The sequence below is a fragment of the Lytechinus pictus genome, chromosome 14 (genome assembly GCF_037042905.1).
Source record: "Lytechinus pictus isolate F3 Inbred chromosome 14, Lp3.0, whole genome shotgun sequence".
NCBI lineage: Eukaryota > Metazoa > Echinodermata > Echinoidea > Temnopleuroida > Toxopneustidae > Lytechinus > Lytechinus pictus.
In genome coordinates this window covers 18,239,047-18,263,350 of record NC_087258.1, presented here as the reverse complement: position 1 = coordinate 18,263,350, position 24,304 = coordinate 18,239,047, and the positions used below count along the sequence as shown (strand labels likewise).

Sequence of the window (24,304 nt, the reverse complement as noted above, 5' to 3'; positions counted from 1 at the left end):
TAAAACAATTGCGACTAAATTACAGGGCAAAATAAAGACATCCCAGGACAAGCAATCAATTTCAATTGTGCCCCTCTGAATTCAATAAAGGAAGCTAAACTACTTGTCTCTTCTAATCATCAGGAAATGGAGAAGAAGAAAAATGTAAGGAAAGAAAAAAAAAATTAACCAATCGAAGGTTTCGTAAATGTTTGTGTTTCTTCTCAATATGATAGTTCTCCAGCTCGGCTCGGGCGAGGATGCAACGAACGAACGTTGGCACTTACGACATTCCACCGCACCGTGCGCACCCACCGCAAACGAGAACATCCAATTTAATTCCCCCCACATTGCAAAAATAAATCCAAATATTTAATACAGGCAGCCCGGAGCCAAATTTTGCCATTTTCATTTATCAAACCAAATTTTGCTCCTTCAATCTTGCGGGTTTGACAGCTCTATTCTTACGCCGAGCCTTTTAGGGTAATTAGATTATCGGACTTAAGGACTGTGTCTTAGATAGATGGGTATAGCCGTCCAAGGCATCATATTCATCCTAACTTTGACTTTCAAAGGATCCAGTTTCTCTTAGAGAAGCAAGGAATAAAATTAATTAACCCCTCTTTTCTTGAGCACATGAATAAAAGAAATAGTTCATTCTTTTTCTGCAATGACTAGATAACCATTGGTCTATTCTTCTTGTATTTTTATTGTTAGTGTTGTAGAGTAAGAAATATGTTGATGATTCTAATACTCTGTATCTAGGTTGAAATATAAAATGTCACTGTGCAATATCTGCTGAATATAATTATTACAAGTGATCGATTTTCAATTGATTATTTATCATTCTTATTGTATTTCTATGATTATTATATTCATATTTTTGGCATTGTTATACTGTTAATAGTCCATATTAAAAGTCATGTAAGGATGGTGTTATGAGGTCATTTTGATATCGATGAGTAAATTCCTTCTTTGGGGCTTTAAAAAAAAATCTTAATGATAAACATGTACTGTACTATAAACAAGGCAGTGGATGAATTATGAAAGAACAAGAAATATATGTACATGGGTATGGGTATAAGCAAATTTGTCTCTTTATATGAAAATATAAGCAAACATGAACATAGTATTCTATTTAGGGTTTTTATTAAATTTTTATTAGATTATGGTGAGCAAAGCAAATTTTCCCAAGAAAATATATCTTATTTATTGGATCAGTACCAAGACGTGATGCAAACCCCAAATTGCATTCTGTTAGGAAAATATACTTTTCGATTATTCAACAGAAATAAATCAAATCTATTTGCCACAAAGGTTGAAGGTTGGTTGTTTAATTCATTTGGATTATAAATTCAACAAATATTACCTGACAATATTGTAGAAAATATAAATTTGACATGCAAGGTGACAGAAGTGGAATATGGAAGACTCTTGTAATAAATCCTATAATATTAAAGATTGTGTGATGCAAGCCCCCCCCCCCCCCCCTTGATAGATTATTATCATGTGAACCTTCTAAAAGATGCCATGTTCCTGTACATGCTGTAGAAATCTGTTTTTTGTTGTTAAGGTAGTATAATAATAATTATGCTGCTAACATTTATAGAGCGCTTTATATGGGTTTTTCAAAGCGCACAGGTGGGCTGACGGTAATATAATAATAGTCAGTTCTTGTATAGCGCATAACACATTATTAATAACGTCTCTTTGCGCTTTCAAAGGATATTATTACCCCGGCTGTAGCTCAAGCAGCTAATAAACAATGAATCCATTATAAAACTTTTAGTAAGAGTGCATTAATCTCATTTTAAAAGATAAATGAAAGCAGTTCAGTAAATGTTGATTTCATGAGAAATTCTGTAAAAATCAAGGTAAATTTGACCTTGATCTGGTCAATTGTTACTACCGGGTATATCATTGTAGATCAAGTTCTTGTACATTTACATGCACTGAACTTTGTGAAATCATGAAATGATTTTCATGAAAACAATCGCACTGGAGATCACCAACAACAGATAAGCACATGTGGGATAGTGTATTACTTTTGCTTGGACACAGTGCTCGAATTTCATGCTTGTTCTACTAATTTCTCAGCAGTTACACATATTGGCACAATATCTTTTTTTTAATTATTTCTACATACAGACTCGAGTGTTCATTTGATTAGATTCTGTACAGACTCATTTTGAAATCACTACCACAGCTGGCATTTATCTTGAATGGTGAAAGTGAATCAAAAGAGGGTTAACTGTATATTTGATCCCTTGCTTACTGTAATCCACAGGACACATCTTAGAGTTACAGAGACGGCATGCGGAGAAGAAGAGGGCTCTGGCCCACCAACGCATCCAGGAGGCTCAGAGGAGTGCTGCCGCTGCCCATCATGCTGCAGAGGAGGAGGAGGAGGAGGAGGAGAAGGCCCTGGGTTCAGATCCCAGATCATCAGCATTCATGAAGCTCGGATCGGAGGGTGGATCGGAACCCAAGGTAGATAATATTGATAGGTTTCAAAGGCGGTTGCAGTCCAGAATGGCAGTGATTTTTTTTTATGATAAAAGCTTAATAGAGATTTGTATTTTCAATTTAAGTTTTTCACCCACATTCCTGTCAACATTTCTGGTTTAATCTGACTTTTAATTGATTTATTAAAATGTTACAGATTTGATAATCCTGGTAGCTCTAAAGCCCTGCATTTTGTACGTGCATGCCCTGATTATTTATATAATTCCCCTGATCTTATTTTCTGCTAAATATTAAAAAAAAACAGAACATTAAAACATTTTTTATTTTACAAAATTGTATTCTAGTGTGTTCCTATGAATATTTGTGAATTCTAGATGCAGATATGAGAGTTTGAATCTCTAATTTAACCCTCATTTGTTCCTTCTTGCTGGCATATTGCTTGCAGGAAATGGATGCTCACTGTGTTAAGTTGAGAGGGTAGGCCAACCTCTACTTTGTCCAAACTAGTCAATAGATCTTTTGAAATGATATTCTCTTTTTGCCATCTTAGTGGCTAAAGCTATTGCCCTACAAGTACATGCATTTGTGATCTCCACCTGGCGCATCTCTGACAACTTTGTAACTGGTATTCCTATATCCTCTGAGTGAGGGCACTGTGAGATTCTGACATCATATGGGATATCTTATCATACCTTGAGCAATATCCCTTTCTTATCATCAGGACCCCTCGATGTTGAAAGAGCCAGATTATCCAAGGGTGGCACCAAGCCATGCTGTCCTGCAGCAGCTCGCAGCCCTCCATCAGCACCTACGCGCCGAAGAATCCGCCCTTGCCGATGACAACAGCCCCGCATCGGGCCATGACCTGTCTGATGCATCACTCCATCAGGGCCAGGACCAACCCCGTCACCACCGGCACCATCCATTGGGAAGGGGCGAGGAACACGCACCTCGCCAGGATAGCCCCTCCCAGCATGCAAGCTTGAGGGAGCGGATGGAGTCCTTGAGGGAAGCCGCAGCGGAAGGTGGTATGTCGGAGCTGTGTGCCCCGCCTTACCCTGGTGTCCTGGCTGCTCATCTGGAAGGCAAGGTAGGGTACTCGTCATCTGCAGGTCTGCCCTGATCTAATGCTATTGGGTGGATTGCAAATAAGCCACAAAATTTAGATTTTGTTAATGGGTTACTATTGAGAGTTATTATGATGGAATGGTTTTGTTGTCTCTGAAAGAATATTCAAAAGTGTACCACAGTTTATTATATAATTAAGCATTGGTTGAGCAGAATTGTAGTGTCTTCTGAAGCAGTATCTTTGTCATCATCACCATCGTTATTATCATCATCGACATTATCATCATTACTATCCAATTTTTATTTGTCTTCTTTTACATACTTGTCATTATCATCAGCATTAGCAACACCATCACTATAATCATCCTTGATCATGTTAAATCAACCTAATAAGATTCAATTGTTTGTGCTATTCTCTTTCGCAACATCAAAAAGATGACGAATGCAAGGATGGCGACGGGTAAGACCGTGAAGCAGTTGATAGAGGAGCAGGAGTTCATGAGGAACCTCATGGAGTTGGGAGACCGTCCAGAAGCCAAGAGGTTCTCCAAGTATGACTACTTCATCCAGAAACTTGAAGCAGGTATTAAAAGCAGGCAGTTCATCTTCTCTTGTGTCTCTGATCATTTTGAGGACACCGAGATTGTAGTTTTAGAATTTGGTGTAATTTCCAGCCCTAGGTTTTCTGGTATTTTTTTTTTACATACTTTTAGCCCATTTCTGGAATCTCAAACATTTTTCATGTGCCAGGAAGGTGAAATCATCGAATATGAAACCAGTTACAAATTAATAGTGAACTTAAAGAGCTGAGAAGTAACAATATCATTTAACTGTTTTTCAATATTATTCATACTTGTCATATCACTCTAATAGAAAGCGTGGGATGTTTGAATGAAAAATCTAAAAATGTGATTGGGTGTGTTTGTGATGGAAGGTGTGATTTTTTTTTTACAGGTGAAAGTATATCCAAAGATGTACCAAACCTGCGGGTGTCCAAGTACGACAGCTACATCCGCAAGTTAAAGGCAGGCCAGTCAATCAACAAGATCATCGGCCGCAAAGTTAGTGCTTCCCAGCGCATCAGGGACATCATCAGCCAACAGATCCAGCTGAAGCAGGGAGGCAGCGGTGGCCATGATGGTGAACCTGGCTCCAAGGAAGAGGCAGAAGCGGAAGCCATAGAAGCTGCCATCCTGGAAAACGAGGGCTTGGCACAGAGGGAGTTTGCAGCAGCTGCTGCTGCTGCCGCGGCGGCCGCAGCTTCTGGTTCAGATCCCCAACTACATCTCGATCCGCAACGTAGTTCCAATTACGAGTACTTCATGTCCAAGTTCAACAAAGGGGAGGGTGTACCTCGGTACACTCTAGACGGAGTCACGTCGACATCCTCCAACTCCAGCACATCGGCCATCAGTCCGCCTCCTGGTATGGACGACTCAACCGTTGACGACTCTATGATGGAGAGGCGTGACGACTTTGCTGGGATGGACGAGTACAACCCCTCGTATGAACCAAGAGACAACATCCTCAAGAAGTGTCTCCTCGAGACGGGGAGGAGTGACCTGGATTCGGAAGAGGGCAGTGAGAAGGGCATCAAGTCCGGAACTCTGTCGACATCGTCTAGCCCTGGACTGGAAGGCAGTGCTTTCAATCGATACATAGCCAGGTATGACATAGCCAGGTATGAACAGGTCTTTATGGCATGCTTCTAGTAGATCTAGAGCTAGAATAGTAAGTAGAGGTGATGATTTATACTTTTATGAATATCCAATAACTCTCATTCAATAACTCTCATTTACTATCTGAATAACTTATTTATAGACGAACATTTCCCCCTCCTTGGTTAGTTTAGTCATCTTCCTCTTTACCCAGAAGATGGAACAATGCTTTTTACAGTTAAAAGAAGCAATTTTGACTTGTATATAAGACATGATTTGGTCTGTTCGTAAGGTTTGAAAACATTGATTCACGTGTGTTAAAATACTTCTAATTGTCCTGGAACAAAGGAAAGATCTACTAAAATTAACAAAATGAATTGCATACTCAATGATAGTCAAGATCTTAAGATGCATCAATTCGTTAGATCATCAAAATAATTGATGAGCGATCTCTTTGGTAGTTTATAGATTTTAGACTTGGATGACATCATAGAATGATGAAATTGAAGATGTTAGAAGTATTTCCTTTGATTCAATGCAGTTGTATTTGCTCTTCATCTCCACCCCACCCTGTTTCGTTTCACCATCTTCGTGTACAGGTTTGGTGCTTCCCAGGACTGCGGGCGCTGTTCATACCAATTCAAGGAACACTACCATTGTCTGGATAAAGACTGCAAGTTTGCTGTAAGTGTGAATACCCCCCCTCCCCTATTTACAATCTCTCATCCCTTTGTAACCCGGTATACTCAATGGGTTTATGAGAACAGACTTTGGAAAACATTGTTTCAGTGCCTGTAAAAATGAGCCAAATGTATTTCACTGAGGTGTTTTAGAATGTATCGTTTAGATTATTAAAAATCATTCAAAATGGTTTTTAAAAAATAGGGGCAAATTTTGACTGGTGACCTTTGTATGGTGTGTAAAAGTTATGCAATTGCCTAACAGACATTTGTGTCTGGAATATTGCTGTTGTATTATGCTGGGTTTTTTGTTGTTGAAATATTAGGGTGATTGCTGCGAAACTTATTGATTTTTTAAAAATATGACCCCATTTGATCAAAGAGGGAATCTTATCAAAAAGCAGTCTCGCAAGGAAACATACTCCTTCCACATTGATTGATTGATGAAATGCATTTCAAAGTCATACAAATTTGTTTATTCAGTCAGGGCCTGGTTACACGAAGCATAGAAATTAATCATGTGGCTGTTTTTTATGACTGATCGTACATGATAGTCAATACAATCAATTGTAGAAATCAGCCACATGATCATTGTCTAAGGTTTGTGTTACAGGTTCCCTAGAGTCCTTTTCCTTGGGTGTTCTTGTGGCAAGAAGATGCATTGTCAAATGAAAGTTTATGAACGAAATTCAAGTTTTTCAAATTCTGTTCTCATTCCTCCGCTTCCCTCTATCTTAACTTTTGTTGGGAATTAATCTGTGCTTTCTAACTCGATCTGGGGGGTGTTTCACAAAGATTTATGACTTAGAGTTGCACTTAAATACCGAGTTGCATATGGTATGGAAGGCTTGACCGCATCGGTCAGATTGTGTCATGGGGACGCGCACTACTGCGTATCTATCAATAAGATCGCGCATTGCATATCATGTACGCGTCAGCATTTAAGTGCGACTTAAATCATACTTAAATCTTTGTGAAACACCCCCTCTGTATCTTGTAGTTGACTGTACTGTAGAAATCCTGCAATTTTACCAACAAGACCTCGGCCCTGTGACCTAAAGAAATATGATTGATATTTAAAATTGATTGTTCTTGTACCTGCTTTGTCACTCACTCAAAGTCACAATTGATGGAAAATGTATGGACCGCATTAATATTCCTGTTACACCCCTGTTTCTTTAGTCAAAAGATTCATAAATGGTTAATTCAACCAGGGAAAATTTATGTACATATACTGTACTCAGTAATGTAAACTTGGAAGTGTGTCTATTTACATTTCTATTAGCTGAGGGCTCACTAATGAAATTATATATTTTTCAGAATTGGTTTTACTTTGGAGAATAATATACATACTTGGAGATTGACTTTCTATTCTTTTTTTCCTAGTACATAGAAATATTTTCTTATATAAAATATTCCTGTCCTTTTTTTATTCATTAATTAATTTTTCAATACTAATACACTTTATGAGGACACTATCAAAACCATACATTGGTTTGCTAATATCTTATCTGGAAAAGGGAAAATAATGATATATCTTCTTATATTATATTCTTTGGGATATCCAGAGCTGCCAAGTAGTACGATTTTTCCGTTTTTAGTACGTTTTTGCAACCAAAATACGGCAGTACGTTTTTTCTTTAAAAAATACGTTTTTTGTATTAAAATTTTTTTTTTACAAAATCAAAATTTATTGAGAAAAATCATCTCTATATGTCTCTATTTCATGAAACGTACACAAATAGGGTTATTAGATCAATGTAATTTCAGGTAACTTGTTTTTTTTTTTCAATCATTTTGTAAAAACCAGGGTGAGATATACACAAGTTTCAATGTTTTTTTTTTTTCATCTGCAAGAGCAGTGCACATTTTAGGTTGCTTGCAGCTTAAGCGCCGTGATGGGCGAGTGCGCCAAGCATTTTATTATGAAATACACTTTTTTGGGGAAAAATACAAAATATTTATCTCACACGGTAAAAATACTGATTTTTTGTGTGAAAATACTGATTTTGGGAGATAAGAATACTGAAAATGCAAAATACAACTTGGCAGCTCTGGATATCAGGATACTAGAATTTGTTTCAAATTCATGAAATGATATGATTCATGATCGTGTGTAATGCTCAGGGTCCCTTTGTCTGCATTCGCATAATTATAGGTTCATATGAAACATATCTATATGTGGGGTTGCGGCAAATTGAAATATATGAGTGTAAATGTATGTGTGTGTGTGTGTTAGAGTGAGAGAGGGAGAGAAAGAAGAGAGAAGTGAGAAAAGAACAGAGCCTCTTTTCATAAAGACTTGTTATGGTAACAAATGCACCATTTTTATAACAGGTTTATCACCAGCCATTCAAATTGAATGATTTCAGTAGCTTTAAACCAATTTTGCAAATTTGTTATTAGAACAAGTTTTATGAAACAGGCCCTGGAAGACTGGAAGAACTATATTCTTCTTTTCTTTTGGGTGGTACTTGGATAGTGGTTATTTGTGATCAATCCTACTTGTATATTATAATGACGATAGAACCTAGGATTAGAAATGGTTATTTGAAGGAACAAATGCATTGTAGAGACCGTTTCCATACCCATAATTCAACAGAGGTTCACCCGCAAGGAAGATGTTATACGCCACTACAACTGGCACAAACGACGAGACAACTCGCTCCAGCACGGCTTCATGCGCTTCAGCCCCTCCGACGACTGCCGGCCGTACTACCCCGGCTGTACCCTTAACATGAAGAACACTCACTACCATTGTATGCAGGTAACCATAGAATCGCTTGCTGTCATTGCTGGAAAAAAGGTGGAGCGTAGTGCCGTGTTTTTCGTTTTTATTTTGTTTGATTTCTTTTATTTTGTTTTTTGCTTGATTGACGATTTGCTTGTCTCATCTTCATTTCGATGATCATTGCATCAAGTCGCACAAACAGACACACCTCATGGCATGCTAGTCTACAGAAATTGTGCAGTGATTTTTTTTTTTTTTTTTTAGCTTGTAATTTTTGAGTTCCATCACTGTAGCATGTTTTTGTTTGGATATCGGTCATTCTGTAGATTTATATGCCCCTAGCGTTGGATATTTTCTTTTGTATTTCTTGGGGTTTTTGTTGTTTGGAAATACATTTTTTTGGGCATGTAGCTGGATTTCATGTCGTGCAGTGATGTCATTCTTGTTGTGAGTGGTGGTCGTATGATGTGAACATTACCTGCATGCTGTTCTGGGTTGTCATTCTGTACACAAGGGAGTGTTTCATCAGACATGTTGTAGGTGATTTTTCACTGACAAATTTGCTCTGAGCCAATCAGATGCAAGGGTTTCGGTAGCTTACAACAGTTGACTGAAAATCACAGATTTTTTTTATTTTATGAAATGCTCCCCTGTTTATATCCTTAATTCCCTTAATGGCTCTGTCTTGCCCACATCCCCCCATCTTTTCCAACAACCCTTCGTAAAAATGTTGTTTTTTATGTGTTTTTTTTTTGCCCCTCCCTCTCGTCGAAGAATATATTATACCAAAAGAGATATTTTCAAATCAGACTATTATAGTTGGTTTCATGCCATACTAGCCAATATTGCCTTTTTAAAATTCTTTATTTCTTTCTGCATTTTAATCGTTGCAAGTTTATTCAGCCCCTGCAAGAGGATTCAATTATTCCTTTTATTCCCATTTAATATCAGAGATGACAACGATCCATAATATAAGAATCGTACATGCTACCCCCCAAAAAAAAAAAAATAATAATAATAATAATAGATATGAAAAACAAGTAAGTGAAATAAAAAAAGTGAAGTAAAAGAAATAAAAATTAAAGATATACATTTTGAAAATAAATAAACAGAGGAGTCTATAACTGAAAAACAATGATAAAGATTACATGTACATGTATTGCCACATAGTGCAGGTATTTCGATTGAACCATCATAGAGCATACCTTTTGGGATTTTCCAGTAAACTTGTGTTCAGTACCCATTCAATGAAAATCAGTGATCTTCCCTGTAGTGAAACAGGATAACCTTCCCGTAACACTAGACAGTCAACCGAATCACCCAGTCAGTTAGATTTAACAGATAGCCCATTCGAGGGGGGGAAAAGTGTCGATTCAACACACCATGGCACATTTCATGAAGATTAAAGAGAAATTCCAGTAGTTGCAGTAAACACTGATTTCATGAGAAAGTCTGTAAAACCAGGCTTAATTGTCAGTATATCATCGAGGATCTAGATCTGGTACAGTTACATAAACTGAACTTTGTGAAATCTTGAAATCTACGCTGAAAAATGTTCAGACTGAACTTCCCCAACACAGATAAGCGCACGTGGGACTGTGTATAATTATTGCTTTGAGCGTCGGGCCCGACGCTCTACCCTAATCCTGTGCTTATTTGCTGATTTCTCAGCAATTACACAATTTCTTCCAGAATCCTTTGGCACATGCGGTTTATTTATACAAACAGACACTTTGGTGGTCATTTCATTGGATTCTGTACGAACTCATTTTGATATCGTTACCAAAACTAGCATTTACCTTTAAGAACAGGGTTTTTGCACTTCAAAATAGAATTTCCTTAAAGGGATACTCCAGGCTGAGGATAATATGATTTGAGCAGATAAAGAAAAATCAGACAAACAAAGCACTGAAAATTTGATCAAAATTGGATAACAAATAAAGTTATTGCATTTTAAAGATTTGCATCATTCTGGTGAAATAGTTCTAGGCTTGCCTTCATGAATATTCATTGAGCAAATTGATGATGTCATATCCCCACTTTGTTCTTTTGTATTTTATTATATGAAATCAGGTTCATTCAAATTGTTTCCTTCAAAAACTGAAAACATTGGATTGAAAAGTGGTTAAGTGCATTAGATATCAATTGCTGCAACTTATTTCATTATAAGGGAGACATATCATTCACACATGATGAAATAATGAAACAATTATGATTTCATGTAATAACATAAGAAAAGGGAAGGTGGGGATGTGACATCAGCCCATCTAATGAATATTCATGATGATGTGCATATAACTGTTTTCACAAAATATTGCTTAACTTTAAAATTCAATAACTTCGCTATTTGAAATCAGATTTTGATGAGATTTTCATCATTTTGCTCTTTGAATATTACTCTATTTATTTATATATAAATATTATCAGCCCAGAGCATCCCTTTAAATGACGAATATCTCATTGAATATCATATATGCCGTGTAATCATGAAAGACCCAGCATTCTGATACCAATGTTCATGAAAACAAAAATTTGATAAATGCATAAAGCTGGTTATTGTACATTTCATTCCTGATTCCATTTTCATGGAAAACATAAATTCAAAAAATGAATTTGCAAATTTTTGTCCCCTTCTCCACTCAATGCATATTGTCGCTATTTCTGCATTTCATTTCTGATACCACTGTCCATGAGAGCGTAAAATTTACAAAATGATTTTGCATTTTCTTCTAAATTTTCCCCACTATATGCACATTTTTTTTATAAAAGCTGCTATTTGTTGTTAGTGGAGCGTGTAATGACTATGGTGTTTTTATTTATATCGAGGGAGAATATGATTAATTGCTGGAAATTTGATGATATAAAGCAAGTATAATAAAGTCTCACTTGTTCCTTTACAAGATGAACAGTACATGTATCCGAATGAGAAGGAGAATAATATGAAAAAAAGTAAATTTTTTTTAAATCTCTCTTCTTTCTTATAAACACACTATTTTCGCTCTCTTTTTTATTGTATATTTTTAAAATTGATAGTTAAACTTGATCACAGCATAGCATAAACATTGCTCTTTGAATAATTCATTCTGCATTTCAAATCTTTTGATTCCTAACTTAAATTCAAAGCCTTATTTGAAAAAAAATTTATTGTCATAAATTTTGTGAAGTATGTGCCAGATTAGATGTTCACTTTAATATTTTTTTCCCATTATATACTTGTAGATAAATCTGATCCATGCTAGTCTTGGATGTACATGTAGATTTATTTACTTGAGTAGGCATATTGATATTTATGTTACTTGTTTATACTCAATGGAGACATGTTCATGTTGTTTTGACACAAAATCAATGTAGATAAAAGCAGATTTTAGACACACTGCCCCGTATTCTGAAGTCAGGTTTAACTTTATAGACCATGGTCTAACTCTATGCTAAAATTATGGGAAGCCAAAAGTGTCAAAAAGTTTTATTAAGTTGTATGTTTCTTATGTTTACTGTGCTCTTTCCTGATTCATCAATGATGAAGACAATAATCTATTTATACTTCCGACACAATTATGAATGATTTGAGAGCCAAATGAGGTTGAATATTATATATCTACTGTTAAAGATTTATGTAACAATTGGCTATCCATACTTAAACCACAACTTTAAACCTGAGTTTAAATTAAACCCAACTTCAGAATAAGGACTACTGTATTGTGAATATTACATTTTTACACACATACATGTAGCTTTCATCCATGCTAGTTGACGAAACAAATGCTTTAATAGTTTTGTATTATCAAAGCAATCAGTTTTTTTTTTACGTTTCATTGTGCCACAAGGCTTATATGTAGCTTAGATTTTTCATTGTAGTGTTTTAGTGCTTTTTAGTGATTATGTTTTAGAGCTTCTGAATATGTTCAATAGATTTGTAAACATTTCTGAAAATATCCATGTAACCTTTTATATTACTGGTTTAGTGTAAAGTATGACTGAAAAGGGATAATTACATTATGTTTTCAATGTTTTATATTAAACTATTTGCATTTTTCATTCTGAATATGTTAAATGCAATATGGTTACAAGAGACTTTTACCAAGAAACTGAGTTAATGTGCCGGTAAAAATGACTTATTATTTTTGCTGAAATTCATCAGCTTTTGTTGGGTTTTTAATGATGAATTGTGTGATTTATAGTATTTTGTGTAAATCTTGTATTATTTGAGTATTTAATATAAAAAATCTGTTACAAATATTGCCTCATGCATGTAATTTTTGCTCTTCTCCCCTTAGTATATTGCATGTAGAAAAAAAAAACTGCTTTGTTTTGGCTTGCTAGCACATGTATGCATGTCTGTATATATGTTTTTTGTTTTATATTTGCTGCATGCACTCATGTTTGCTTATTTTAAAAATAGATGGCAAGATTTTCAAAATCAAAGAGAAAAAATATATCTTGACTACATCGTGTGAGATTTGATACATTGAATCATACATACTTTTGAGGTTGCACTTAATTCATTTTTAAAGCAGTTGTTATAAGTACTCATGCATGTATGTTTTTTTTTTCATTATAAAAAAGCAGTTGTGTGAATATAATGTGTATGGTAAATTATCATGAATTGCATTTCAAATGATTTAAAAAAAAACTTTAAAAGTATTCTATACGCTTGCATATGTTACATACATTAAAAAGCAATCTTCAATTAAAGCTATATATCAATCATCTGTGTCAGATACCATGTTATGAAATAAAAAATCACCACAGCAAGAAGAAATTCATCTACAGTCAATAAAGACTTCCCAAGGGAGACAAAAGTGTTCGTAAAAGGAGATGGCCTGTCTATTTAATCTTCATAGAATGGTGATCATTCTATGCAAGTGATCTCAGTGGTAATACAATCGTAATAATGATTACAAAGATTTAGAAAATGAGAAACCATGATGAATATAATGATGAATATAATAATCATAATCAAAATTATAAATTGGATTATTTTAGTGTGCATTTTGATTTCCTGCTCTCATATAATAGAGCAGTTTCAGCAGATGATGTTGCGTTGAGGGCATAAGAATGGGAATCCTGTGCACCAGACCCTAAAATACTGATTTATCACGGTTTGATGCACAGGTTTCTATTGTTTCTCCTCCAATATGTCTGCTTCTGTGAACGCTCTATAGGTCTATCGTCAATTTTTTTTACTCCTTTCTTCCTCACGTTTTTATATAGCTATTGAAGGTTTTACAATTTGTATCTTTCTTCAGAGCGGCTGCCACAAGGTGTACACCAGCACCTCCGACGTCCTCACCCACGAGAACTTCCACAAGAAGAACTTCACGCTACTCAGCGATGGCTTCCAGCGGTTCCGTGCCACCGAGGACTGCGGGACACCGATGTGCAGCTTCTACGGGCAGAAGACCACCCACTTCCATTGCCGACGCCCCGGATGCGACTTCGTCTTCAAGAACAAGTGCGATATCGAGAAGCACAAGACGTTTCACATGAAGGACGATATCTACAGGAAGGACGGCTTCAGGAAGTTCTCGAAGCATGAGGTAAGTACGGTCTGACCTTCTGTGGTGACTTTTGCTCAGGGGTGTATTTGTTGAAGATGTCTGTGACAGGTGACCTTTAGGTTTTGGAGATGAACTAGTTATTCCTTGGGTCTGAAGTTTGTGTAGAGTTGAAAGTAGCGTATTGACCATATAGTATAAGATATCTTATCATTTTTTATATTGTAATTCCCATAATTTTTGTATACGGACTGCCCAGTGCTATTGGTGGGATGATCGTCCATGGGAAATATGTATTAATTTTTTGTTTAATTTCCCCTTTATTTTATTTTTTTTAAATGTATATAGATGATCACCTTAGAGGTGCAGGAAAACTAATTTATAGTTAGGTGGTCTGTCTATGACAGATCACCTTTTATGTTTGTCCGAATTTTCTTTCTTTATTTATTTATTTTTATTTCTTATTTTTATTTCCTCCATTTCTTGTGGACAGCAAATCTCAGAAAGTTCATATTCAATAATCATCAAAATATCACCACATATCAACATCAATAAGACCTCGATTCTGCAAGAATCCTAATGTCATGACGTCATCATGACGTCATCTAGACGCCATTTTGTAAAATCACATTATCAATCATATCTCCATTATCAATTATCAAAAATAAATCAAATTCACATGACATAAACTTCAGATAAAGGGTCATCAGGTCATGTCATCAAAAGTCACCTGAAGGTCACGACGCGCGCGTACGCGCGCGTCAAAATTTTAAAATGCTAAAAATCACTTTTTGACCAAAACAGAGTACGTTTTAGGTCATTTTAAGCATTTCAAAAAATTGCGCGCGCAAACGTATGCGCGCGCGTTTCCGCGCGTAACGCCTCAATGCAACTCAGAAACACCGTTTTTTTTTATTTCATTGCATTGATCATATAATTTTGAGCAATTTGATACCTTGATCAACCTTCTACGACCATTAATAAGGAAATTAACACCCGTTAAAGTTTGCAGCACGTGTGCGCGCGAGCTCTCACTATAGGCCATATATGGGCAAAAACATGCCTATAGAAAATCCGCTGTAGCTCTTCAGAACGCATGGGGACCCCCAATTTTTTTTTCATATTTTGATAGAGTATGAACTAGAGATATAATTTCATGTCTCATTTGACCCTCAATTATATTATGACGTCATCAAAATGGCGTCGGAATTCAAAAAATCCATTTTGCCTATTATGACGTCATTATAATTATGCAAATCTTGCTCTAACTCCGTGAATATTGGTCAATTTTCACCCAATTTTTGATATGTTGTAGCTTAGTTCTTACTTTTTCTGAGTTATTGCCTTTATTTTTCATTTTGATAGACAAATCATCCTCAAAAATTGCAAATAATAATGGCATGTCATTTTTACTCATTTTGCGTGTAATCTCTATGGGACATGACTTTTTCTCAAAACTAGATTCTACATTCTTCTATTTCGTAAGCCATATCTCCAATTTTTGTTGCTAGTTATCCCTGAGCTTTTAGTATGTTGTAGCTGAGATTCTAAGCTTTCGGTTGCGTTTCCTTCATTTTCCGATCAGATGTCGGGATCATGCCCCTAATTCACTTGCAAGATTGGATTTGAGATTCTGGTGTTTTGCTTACGTGTTAAGTCTATGGGAAATATTCTAGCTCAATCGGTTAGGCGTCATACTTACTTCTCATTCCATCATGCAGGCAGGGGTTCGAGTCCGCGGGTGAACATGATTTTTTTTTTTTTTTTTTTTTTTTAGCTATCTTGCCCACGATCAATTATAAGAATTCTAACAAATAATAGCTAAAATATTACAAAATAAAACAGATTATAATTACTTTTTTATATCATATCTATTTATCTGTCTGTCTATCTACCTACATGACATATCTATCTCTCTGTCTAATATATATCTTATTGTTTGAATACGTCCCTCTCTCTCTATCTATCCATATGTCTGTCTGTCTATCTACCTACATTGTATATCTATCTGTCTGTTTATCTCTCTCTCTCTCTCTCTGTCTAATATATATGTATCTATCTGTTTAGATATGTCTATCTATCTATCCATCCATCTGCCTGTCTCTATCTATCTATCTATCTATATATCTATCTATCTATCTGTCTGTCTGTCTCTCTATCTATCTATCTATCTGTCTATCTATCTATCTATCTATCTATATGTCTGTCTCTCTATTCATCTATATGTCTGTCTCTCTATCTATCTCTGTCTCGATCTCTATCAATCTATATGTCTGTCTCTGTATCTATCTATATGTCTATCTATCTATCTATCTATCTATCTATCTATCTATATATCTATCTATATGTCTGTCTCTCTATCTATCTATATTTCTGTCTCTCTGTCTATCTATATGTTTGTCTATCTATATGTCTGTCTATCTATCCATGAAGCTATCACGAGAAGGAGAACCATCTTCCAATTTCTCTCTTAATCCTTTGTTATCGCTTCCTTCGGGCGAAGGAACGATATCTAACATCAATTGGCGAGCCGCCAGGCGAAAGTTAGAGCCCGCTTACATAACGCGATAGGACCACGCAGCATGAAGCTATTACGAGATAGCTCGTAATAGCTTCATGATATGTCTGTCTCTCTATCTATATATATGTCTGTCTATCTATCTGTCTATCTATCTATCTGTCTGTCTCTCTTTCTATCTATATGTTTATATATGTTTTATTAATATAACCACCAATCATCTCTCTATCTATCTATATATCTATATATCTATCAATCTATCTCTCTATCTATAAGTCTGTCTCTCTATCTATCTATATGTCTGTCTCTCTATCTATATGTCTGTCTCTCTATATCTATCTATATATGTCTATGTTTTATTAATATAACCACCTATAATTTATCTCTCCATCCATCACTCCATCCATCTAATATAATTATCTTTCTTGTATGTATCTGTTTGATTATGTAAATCTGTTTGTCTATCTATTTTTCAATCTAATATCTGTTTAAATATTTTTTTCCTGTTTATCTATCTATACGACAGACCACCTAATTCGTCCGCATGACGAATTAAAATCTAGTTTAATTTTTCTTTCTTACAGTCATGCAAGTTTGAAGGTTGTCGCTACTCCAATACTCTCAACCATTTCCACTGCATACGCAATGGCTGCAACTTCACCTTCACAGCGGCCAATCAGATGCACTCTCACAAGCGCAAACACGAGCGGCGCCATCGCATGATGGAGTACGAGACAGGCCGTCACTTCATGCGCTCCATCCGTCCAAAGATGAAGCTGCCTCTCCCTCGCATCAACCCAACCTATCGAAGCCTCCACAGCAACAGCGCTCCGATGGGAATGGGAGATAAGCCCCTCATCATGCCTCCTTGTCCTGCAATCATCTTCAAGTCCGACCCTGGTGCTGCGTCGATAGCTGAGCGTGCGGCCCTCGCTGGTCAGTCCGCTGCTCTAGGAGCCAGCCAGACATCGCCTCTCGCAGGACAGATGATGGCTTTACCCAGTCACTCAGCATCTCGCCCTGACGTCCAGGCTGTCCAGCCGTCCGTCATCACCTCAGCACCATCATCATCAGGTACCTCTACTTCCTCCTTGGAGGCCACATCATCCAGCCACAGTGAATTCGACCCTGCAAGATCACATCCTCAAGACATGCGCAGGGCCACACCCGATCCTGTCTCTGCAACCTCGGTCATCACCACTACAACTGCTGCTGCTGCTGCTACTACGACCTCGGCAGAGGGTCACCTTTCTTCGGAAGAGAGTGCAGACGAGAGGCCCATGGATCTGCAGATGTATCAAAGGTACCGCTACCAAGCCCAGGAAGCAGATCTGGAATCAAATGATGAGGACAGACCTACAGATCTTAGCATGCCTGATAGATCACAGGTGAGCAAGAACCTGAATATGAACCAATGGATGCGTGGTCATTTTCTTTGACCATCCTTATCTGTAGTTTGTATCACACAGAATGTCGGCAATGAAAAACATTTTCAATATATTTTATGATGATGGTGATGGTGTCATTCATACAATTTCTTTCTATAATATCAGTGCTTAAAGTTCCAGTCAAGTTGTAGCTGGCATTGATCTGTTTCACGTTTTCATCTGCTAAAGAGATATTCACCATTTTCAATTTCACTTCCTGATGGAATTAGATATAAGCAGTGAAAATCTACATCTTTTTGATAAATCCAGTTGTATATTACATCAATATCACGTTACATTAATAATTTTGATATTCATTTCATTATTATTTTATATGAAGGTTGAGAGAATGGAGGATGAAGAAGAGGAAGAAGACAAGCTACCCTCGGGCTTTGCCAAAATAGCCACGATGGACAACAACAAGGACAAGGAGGGCGAGGACCTCAACGACTCCCTGAACCTGCCCATCGCTTCCTTCATCTCACCCCCCTGTCAGGTGACTACGGGGGAGGAAGGGGGCGAGAGAGAGGAGAGGGAGGGGGAGTCCCGGAGCAGCCCGGTCACCGTAAAGAAGGAGCCCAGGGATGGAGAGATGAGGAGTGACACTGAGGCTTGGCAGAAATACTTCAGAAGGTTAGATTCAAGATTCAAGATTTATTAAAACATATGATCGCAGCTTGTTAAGCTGAATTGACAAATGTTTTACAAAAGAGCACAAAAATATACATAAAATCAACAAAAAAGTTTATGTTACAAAAGAGTCAAGAAATTACAAAAACAATTACGGTATAATCATGATAATAATGAAGTGATCTTAGTTTTGGAAAGCTTTGAAAAAAGTACATATGTTGGAGAAAAAAATTCACTAAATATAAAATTATTGTGATGTAATATTGGTTTAAAGAAGAATTGAAAGGAAATTTGTTGTAATGGCTTTAAGTAGATTCAGTATTGACAATTGAAAATGAGAAAAGAGCATAAAAAATTACTGTCTAATGTGAGAGTAACTTAAGGAAAGTAAGGGAAATAAATCAGGAGAAATCAAGAACAAATTACCAAACAATTATGCTAAACTAATGAGACTGTAAACTAATAAGAAACATTTTCAATATGCATGTACAGTAAATAATGGATACAATGATTGCCATGGTAATTAAAAGTGTAAGATTGTAGTTCATGTGTGCGGGGGGTGAGGGGGGAGAGTCATAAACTGTTTGTAAATTTACGCATGACTTTACAGGTGACTGGAATATGAAGTGCCAAAATGTTAGCCAAAATTTTCCTTACATTTGAGTCTATTTGAAAATTAATTTCATTTCAATTGGCAAAATATTATACTTTCCTATGAAAATGGTGTTCAACAGTAATAATCAGCAAGCTAACCACATTAATGCAATAAACATTATTGAGAGAAATATTTTTGGATGTTCGTATTCAGAGGGTGGTTTACCCCCCCCCCCTCCCTCCCCCTGAGTTTTGTAACAATCTTACATAGAGAAACTGATATGTCTTAACGATTTGAATAATCAGAGACTTGCCCTGCACCCCCTTCCTATAATGGTTATTTACTTTTAATTCACCAGATAAGTGCTTCCAATTTTCGATATGAAGAATCGTAGGGAAATCTTTGGGACTTATAACCTAGCAGTTACGTACATGGGGAGTAGCAAGTTCAGTGTTTATTTATCTCCATTTTTTATTTCTATTTGCCACAACCGTTGTAGGTACACTGCCAATGATCATTGCCACTCATCCTGTGAACTCCTGTACAAAGGCCATTATCACTGTATAGTGGACGGATGTGGAGAATACTTCAGGTCTAAGGAAGGCGTCAACAAGCATACAAGGTTTGTGCAATGTAATTGGTGCAAGGGAATGGGGCGTCGTTCAGCCTCCGAGTAGGGGACTGATTTTCCGTTTACAGCTGAATCAATATGGAACTCTGTTTTGGTTCTTTATGCTTTGCATGAATATTCATTGAATTTCACCTTTGCAAAACTGAGTTTCTGCCAAAAGAAACAAGTTTGAAATGTAATTACTGGATTTCAGAAACATAAAAGACCATTTTATGACTCAAAAACTTACGGAACAACTTGATATTTGCATTGATGGCATGGTGACATTGATTTGATGGTATTCTGATATGCCATTGATGACATAAAATCAATATGATTGCATTCTGCTTTGATGGTATTGTGAAATTGCACTGATGTCATAATATTGATTTGATGGCATTCTGCTATGATGGTATTATATGCATTGATGTCATAGTATTGATTTGAGAGCATTCTACTTTGGTCTTGTGATATTGATTGGTGATATCATAATATTGATTTGATTGCTTTCTGTTTTTATGGTATTGTGACATTGATTTTATGGCATTCCGCTTTGATTGTATTGTGATACTGATTTGTTGACAACATGGTATTGTTTTGATTGCAGGTATCATCTAATGAGTGACGAGGCAGCAGAGCTCGGCTTTCATTACTACCAGCATGGTCAGACGTGTGAGAATACCTTCAAGGGTTGTCCATTCAGTCCACTAGCACACTACCACTGTATGTGGGTAAGTCACCACCTCCATGCTCTCCCATTAAGGGGTGTGGCAAAAAACAGCAGTCAATTGTAAATATCAATTGCAAACTTGCAATAGACTAATCAATCATAATCTATAGGGCAGTACCATGATATATAACATATCAAATAATATGTAATACGTTGAATATTTGTTGTATCAATATCTTTGTTGAGTACTGTAGTGTTAAGTTACTTAGCAGAGGCTGAATTTCTGTTTTTGCAGACAAATATTCTCATAATATTCTAAATCTAACTCTCTCTTACAGAGCTTGAAACCCGGAAGCTACTGCGGTGAGGTCGTACATACCGGTAGCAGCCTGATGAAGCCCCATTATGAGAGACATCATCAGAACCCAGAGCTTGAAGTCATCAGACACACTGAGGCTGAGAAACCTCCAGGGTTCGTCGGAGCACCCATCGAACAGGCACAACCCAAGGTGGTCCTCAAGGATCAAACGGTAAGTGCTGTCTTAAAAGCTTTCCATGACTTGCGAATGACCTAACGCATGGCTGATGACCCTTTCTTGATAAAACAGTCATTCGGTTAGTGTGTAGAATTTACAGCATAAAAATTGTCACTTGAGCAAATGTCACAGAACCAGAGAATTAGCAACTGAAGCAGTTTTTACTTTATATCAATTTGATCTTTTTGTAGGAGCTAGTGATATATACTTGTAAATTTACGTCATTGTGATATTCGATATCACAATCGGGGAACGACTAAAAATGCTATTATTATATTTGACCTTCGATCAGTGAATGACTAAACTGTGATGGTTACCTTTGGTCTTTGATGAGGGAATGACTAAAGAATGCGATAGTTATCTTTTAACTTTGATCAGGGAATGACTAAAAATGCTATGGTCCCTTTGATCTTGCAGATGAAATGGTTCACCTCACCACCGCCTGCACAGCCAAACGACAGGGGTTACTGCAAGATGGAACCTGGGAAATGCACCAAGCAGGAATGTCCTCTGGTGGGTCAGAAGCACTACCACTGTACCCGGACGGAATGCAACTTTGCCACAGAGAGCCACGACATGCTGCACGACCACAAGAGCAATGAGAAACTCATCTTTGACAGCTTCCGGCAGTTCAGCCGCAAGTTGGACTGCCGTCGTCCTGGATGCAAGTACAACCTCCTGCACAAACACTATCATTGCATGCACCAGGGATGCCAGTTCTCCTTCTTGCAGGTAACTATCATTGTTATTCTTGCTATTCAATTTCAATTTATTAAAACCTATAAATAATAACAAAAAATATAGTACGATATATAAGAAATAACATTGATTTTCTACCCTTATAGGCAGAGGCGTGAAGCCATAACTTGATATTGACATCACAAAGAAGTAGTCGTTGGTTTTTTATATCAATGATGGTATTATTATTCGTGTTCATGGTTTTATTTTTTTCTTAACTGACAATTGAGTTATAGTGTATGTACTAACCTCTCTTAGTGATTATATTGATGTCAACATTTTATTTTTTTCTCTTTCTTTTTCTCTCTGTCACTATCTTTCTCTCTACCTCCATCTCTCCATTCTGTAAAATATATAGATTCAACAGATGGAGTCTCATGGCCGCAAGCATATGCGTCGCATCTATGGCAAGTTCTTCAACCGCCCTAACAACAACTCCCCAACGGGACCACAGCAACTAGTCCTCCCTATTCTACCTCTCAACAATCACTCCCCACCCAGCAACATGGCCTCACCTCCTGCAGCCCTCTCATCACCACCAGGGCCCTTCCACATGCATCCAACCATGGTGTCCCTGGCAAGCTCCAGTCCCCTGCACCAGCTTGCCACTTCTTCAAGTCCCGTTGCCATGATGTCCCATGCATTGCCCATCAACACACCGGGTTCTCTCCAGAGCATATTCATGTCACCACCCCCAAGCTCAATGTCATCAGTCCTGGCCGTCCCGCAGCCAATATCAACACCTAATGGCTTGATCATGGGAGGACCGTCCACGAAGCCTTCGCATCAGTTCCTGGTGCCTATCGCCCCTTTGGATGCTGAAGACTCGACTCCAAGCGCGTCAAACCCGATGAACAGTCCATCTGGACTACAGGTGCTGCCGAACTTCCAATTAGGTCGATGGAAGATTCGCCAGTCCTCGATCATCTCGCCTCCAAGAATTTCACCTCCCAATCCTCACAAGCGTCCTCTGACGTTGGTCGAGGAGGATCCTGGGGCGCCGTCTGGGTACAAGCGTTACAAGAGAGGCCCCCTGGACTCCTCCATGCAGGAACGGTTTGAACGCTTTGAGCGTAACATCCACTGTGGTGACAACAACTGCCAGTTCGCCATGAACACAACTCACTACCACTGCCGCCACACCGGATGCAACTACAAGTTTGCAGGCAAGACCATGATGTACAAGCACGCCCAGCACCACGATCGCGTCGACAGCATCATCCAAGACGACTTCCAGCGCTTCAAGGCCTCGGTCAGCTGCGACCGCAGCGATTGCGAGTACACGGCCAAAAACACTCACTTTCACTGTTTGCGTTGCCCGTTCATTTGCACCGACAGCGGCAAGGTGCCCATCCATCGTAAACAACATGCCAAAACGGAAGCCGTGTCCGCCGCCGGCTTCAAGCAGTTCAGTTCGTCCGAGAAGTGCATCTCTGGTGATTGCAAGTATTCTCAGAAGTACTCCCATTTCCACTGTCTACGTCAGGGCTGCTTGCAGGCCGTCATAGGCATGACACAGATGGACGCTCATAGTCGCAAACATCGGCTCTGAAAAGAACAAAAACGTGATCTTCACACTTCATCTGCTATTTCTTTTCATTTTATTCTACCAGTGTAAGAAAGCAATACTTTGTCGAGGTAACTTATGTTTCAGAGGATAAACCAGAATCGTACTGAACTGACATTCGTATCTCAAAATACTTTGACGTAGAATGTACTTTGTTGTGTTGGAAGTTTGTCTGTGAATTTTCTTGTTATGCAGTGCAGTTTTGAGTTTTTTTTTCATTCAGGTTATTAGAGAAAGGATCCGAGAAAATCTCTAGTTCCTCACATAAATGAGTTTGCTTCTCACCATACATGGGGACTACTGTAAAGGATTTGCATAGTCCTGTAATCCCTGTCAGATCTTTGATTCTTTGTGTAGATTTTCTCATTAAGGCTGGCAAACAAAAAATTAAGAGTTGATACGAAAGATGAATAAAAGGAGAACGTTGTTTGGCTTCCGACAGAATATCTCTTGAAATACTTATCTTCCTCGCACCTCTGATTTGCAATCTTTTATTTCACCCTATAGCAGCTGTTTATATCAACATATCACAAGATATGCTGGTGTACTAAATGATGTTAGCAGTTAGAAGTTAACGATTAGACTGAATTCTTATTGTTAACATATATATATATATATATATATACAAGTACCAAAGAACAGTTATAATTACATAATTAGAAAATTTAGATTCAAATAATTTTCAAGGTGAAAACACAAATTTATGTTATTCATTTTCAGTCTATATGAAATACTATTAAATTTGTCACACATTTTACATGTGACATCATTTATGACATCACCAATAATCAGACGTAGAGTTGTGAAATTGTTTCATAACTCTTATAGTAGTGCACTTTGACAGGTGATTAATTATACTTACAATTTTGACAATTTTTTGCAGTATTTGTATTCATATATGACCATGCGACAGTTGTTTTAATCCATCCATTTACT

General features: G+C 37.3%; 1 protein-coding gene across 1 annotated transcript; it reads left to right on the top strand.

Moving 5' to 3' along the window:
• Positions 1-208: 208 nt before the first annotated feature.
• Positions 209-23,996, top strand: LOC129275760 (zinc finger protein castor homolog 1-like). Its single transcript, XM_064109141.1, has 15 exons — positions 209-254; positions 2,267-2,469; positions 3,167-3,535; positions 3,949-4,096; positions 4,468-5,194; positions 5,771-5,855; positions 8,454-8,618; positions 13,829-14,119; positions 17,180-17,983; positions 18,363-18,655; positions 19,747-19,869; positions 20,465-20,588; positions 20,866-21,057; positions 21,481-21,795; positions 22,160-23,996. The coding sequence occupies exons 1-15, from the start codon at positions 209-211 to the stop codon at positions 23,351-23,353; spliced, it is 5,079 nt and encodes a 1,692-aa protein (XP_063965211.1). The 3' UTR covers positions 23,354-23,996.
• Positions 23,997-24,304: the final 308 nt, after the last annotated feature.

What these genes read in the sequence shown, in the direction of transcription:
- LOC129275760 (XM_064109141.1), top strand. Translation starts at nt 209, where the DNA reads ATGATAGTTCTCCAGCTCGGCTCGGGCGAGGATGCAACGAACGAAC. An exon ending in CATCCAGAAACTTGAAGCAG is followed by an intron (nt 4,097 to 4,467) that starts GTATTAAAAGCA and finishes TTTTTTTTACAG; the next exon opens with GTGAAAGTATATCCAAAGAT. An exon ending in GGAAGTTCTCGAAGCATGAG is followed by an intron (nt 14,120 to 17,179) that starts GTAAGTACGGTC and finishes TCTTTCTTACAG; the next exon opens with TCATGCAAGTTTGAAGGTTG.